Raw genomic sequence first — 2,287 nt, forward strand, 5'->3', positions numbered from 1 at the left:
GGTGCTGATGAAGGACGAGTCCGGACCCCTGCGTTCGCACCCCGTGAATTGTGGTGTAGTCCGGTAGCCTGGTAGATGATACCGAAGATGGCACCCAGCATCACACTGACCATCAAGCGAGTGAGGTTATACCGTCGGAGTTCGCCAGTACATGTAGAAAGAAGCGACGACACAGCAACTTTGAATTGCGCTGTCTTAGTCGACGCGAATTGCTTCCGTAAACTTAAGTTCGGGGAGATCTGCCGACGGCCGAAGAACGCCATATTGGTTGAGATCTTGCTCCATACAAACGTTTAGATCACTTTTCGAAAAGTACTCTGCGAAATCTATTCCATGAGTATGAGAAGAGGCCCCGACGCCAGCGCCAATGCACTCGAGCATCCATGTCGCGGGGTTGTACCCAGGCTCGATCGGCGTCACTCCTGGGGCTGCCTCAAAGTATTTGATAAGGTTGCACGAGTCTTTGCCGAGTTCTCCGAAAAACACCATACGTCCGCCACGTCGAAGAAGCAACAGAGAATCGAAGATTCCTCACCGATCTATGCCAATTCCGTAGCATCATGGATACTGACCCGTCTTCTGAACAGTATATTTTACATTTGCAACCACGCGCGCCTCCGATTGACGTTATTGTGGGAGCTATGCGCTCAAATGAGACTATAGACAAAACCTCCCGGGTAAGATGGTGCTCAGCTTGCAGATCACGTTAAACCCTGGTCATGTCTACCATAATATGTGAGCACTCAGGATATTGTGTGCGGTGTTGTTTTGGATCATAACATAAGTAGAACACGGAATATATATTTTATGTTGCTTTGAGTTAAACAAGCTAAGCCCACCGCAGCGCAGCGGAGGTGGTCAGCCTTCTCTACACCAACCAACCATGCCCTAGCGTCCGCGGAGGGGACGCCCAGACCGCTAGTTTCCCGCTCCCTAACCTTGCAGCGTGTCTGTCCGTCCGTCCGTCCGTCTGTCAATCAGTCCGTCGCTTTCCTCTCTTTCTGCTTTTTCCTACCCTTTCGCCTGGCTACAGTCGGCCTGGCTAATACAGTTTCCTCCCATCTTACCGACCGCGCCTACCTTTCTGACTCGACCTAACTATGCAAAAATTACAAATATATCCAAAAGCGTGACACAATTAACTCGCGCCTTGATTGGGCAATACCGACCGACCTGCGACACTGACTGGATCTGTCGCACGATCAGACTGCCTCTCGCTCTCGCGATTGGTCGTAAGGTAAACATTTCTGCTGAGCACGAAACGCATCGATTGGTTGCAAACAGCCAGCAGATACTTGATTATTGACATTCAGCTACGCAAAACCTGTCGTATGTACTGCAAATCGGGCACAGTAACCACTTTATTTTCTAAGAGCTCTGCACACTTTTCAAATAGAGATATTTATTATTATTAATGTAGACTTCACAGACCAGTATTTTGTAAGAGCTCGGCGATGCTATTTCCCACACATTTTCTAAAGTAGAGACGATAGTATTTTTAATATTAAAGTAGACTTCACGACCAGCGCTTTTTGTAGCGACTTTGCGAATATATATTTTGTACTTTACCTGGAACTCACCACTGCCACCGTGCAATGAAGGCGCGCGGCTGCACGGTCATTGCACTATCTGCTCACGTGCACCGCACCCGACGAATGCATGCGCGCACGGTACATAGTGAATTTAGTCAATTTATATTGCATGTAAAGTATGTATATGCTTAAAAATCTGATAATATATTATAGCAAAGCCAAATTGTAATATTTAAAAACATTTTAATATTTCTTCCGAACGCAGAAAGTCGGCGTCGAGTGCGGGGATTTCGACCCCCGCAGTATGCCTGCCTTCGCTTTCGCGGCGAAGAAGGCATCAATGACCTCGCACTGTTCGCGCAGAAGAGGCCATTGCCTCGTGACACAATACTTTGTGCCGGGCACGAGATCAATCCCATGCCGTACGCCTCGATCGGGTGGGAGTTGGGTCGGTGGGTGTTTGTTCACCACGTCCGCATACTCCGTCACCAAAGGATTCACCGGATCCATGGGGTTCTTAAGGATCTCAGAACCCAAGCGCGTCTGACGCTGCTTGTTTAGGTCTTCCAGGACGTTTTCGTCAAAGACAGAGGAGGCGTTCAGCTCCTCCCGAGTGGTCTCAGGTCTCATGAGTACCATCGCAGCAATTTCTCCAGCCTTGAGGTTGGTCAGGAAAGACTCCGCCGTCATTTCCTCGAGGTTCAGTATCTCTGCAACCTCTGGCAACGGTTCCAAGTGGACACCAGATGCCTTGA

At 49.0% G+C, this 2,287-nt stretch overlaps 1 protein-coding gene across 1 annotated transcript; it reads right to left on the reverse strand.

The window, feature by feature from the left end:
• Window positions 1–126: 126 nt before the first annotated feature.
• On the reverse strand, window positions 127–489 carry PITG_22392 (ATP-binding Cassette (ABC) Superfamily; the record flags this gene model as incomplete). The annotated part of the gene is made up of 2 exons (XM_002909795.1): window positions 127–190; window positions 248–489. 2 exons carry the CDS (start codon window positions 487–489, stop codon window positions 127–129), a joined length of 306 nt encoding a protein of 101 aa, XP_002909841.1.
• Window positions 490–2,287: the final 1,798 nt, after the last annotated feature.

This window comes from Phytophthora infestans, genomic scaffold, assembly GCF_000142945.1.
Source record: "Phytophthora infestans T30-4 supercont1.2764 genomic scaffold, whole genome shotgun sequence".
Taxonomy (NCBI): Eukaryota; Oomycota; class Peronosporomycetes; order Peronosporales; family Peronosporaceae; genus Phytophthora; species Phytophthora infestans.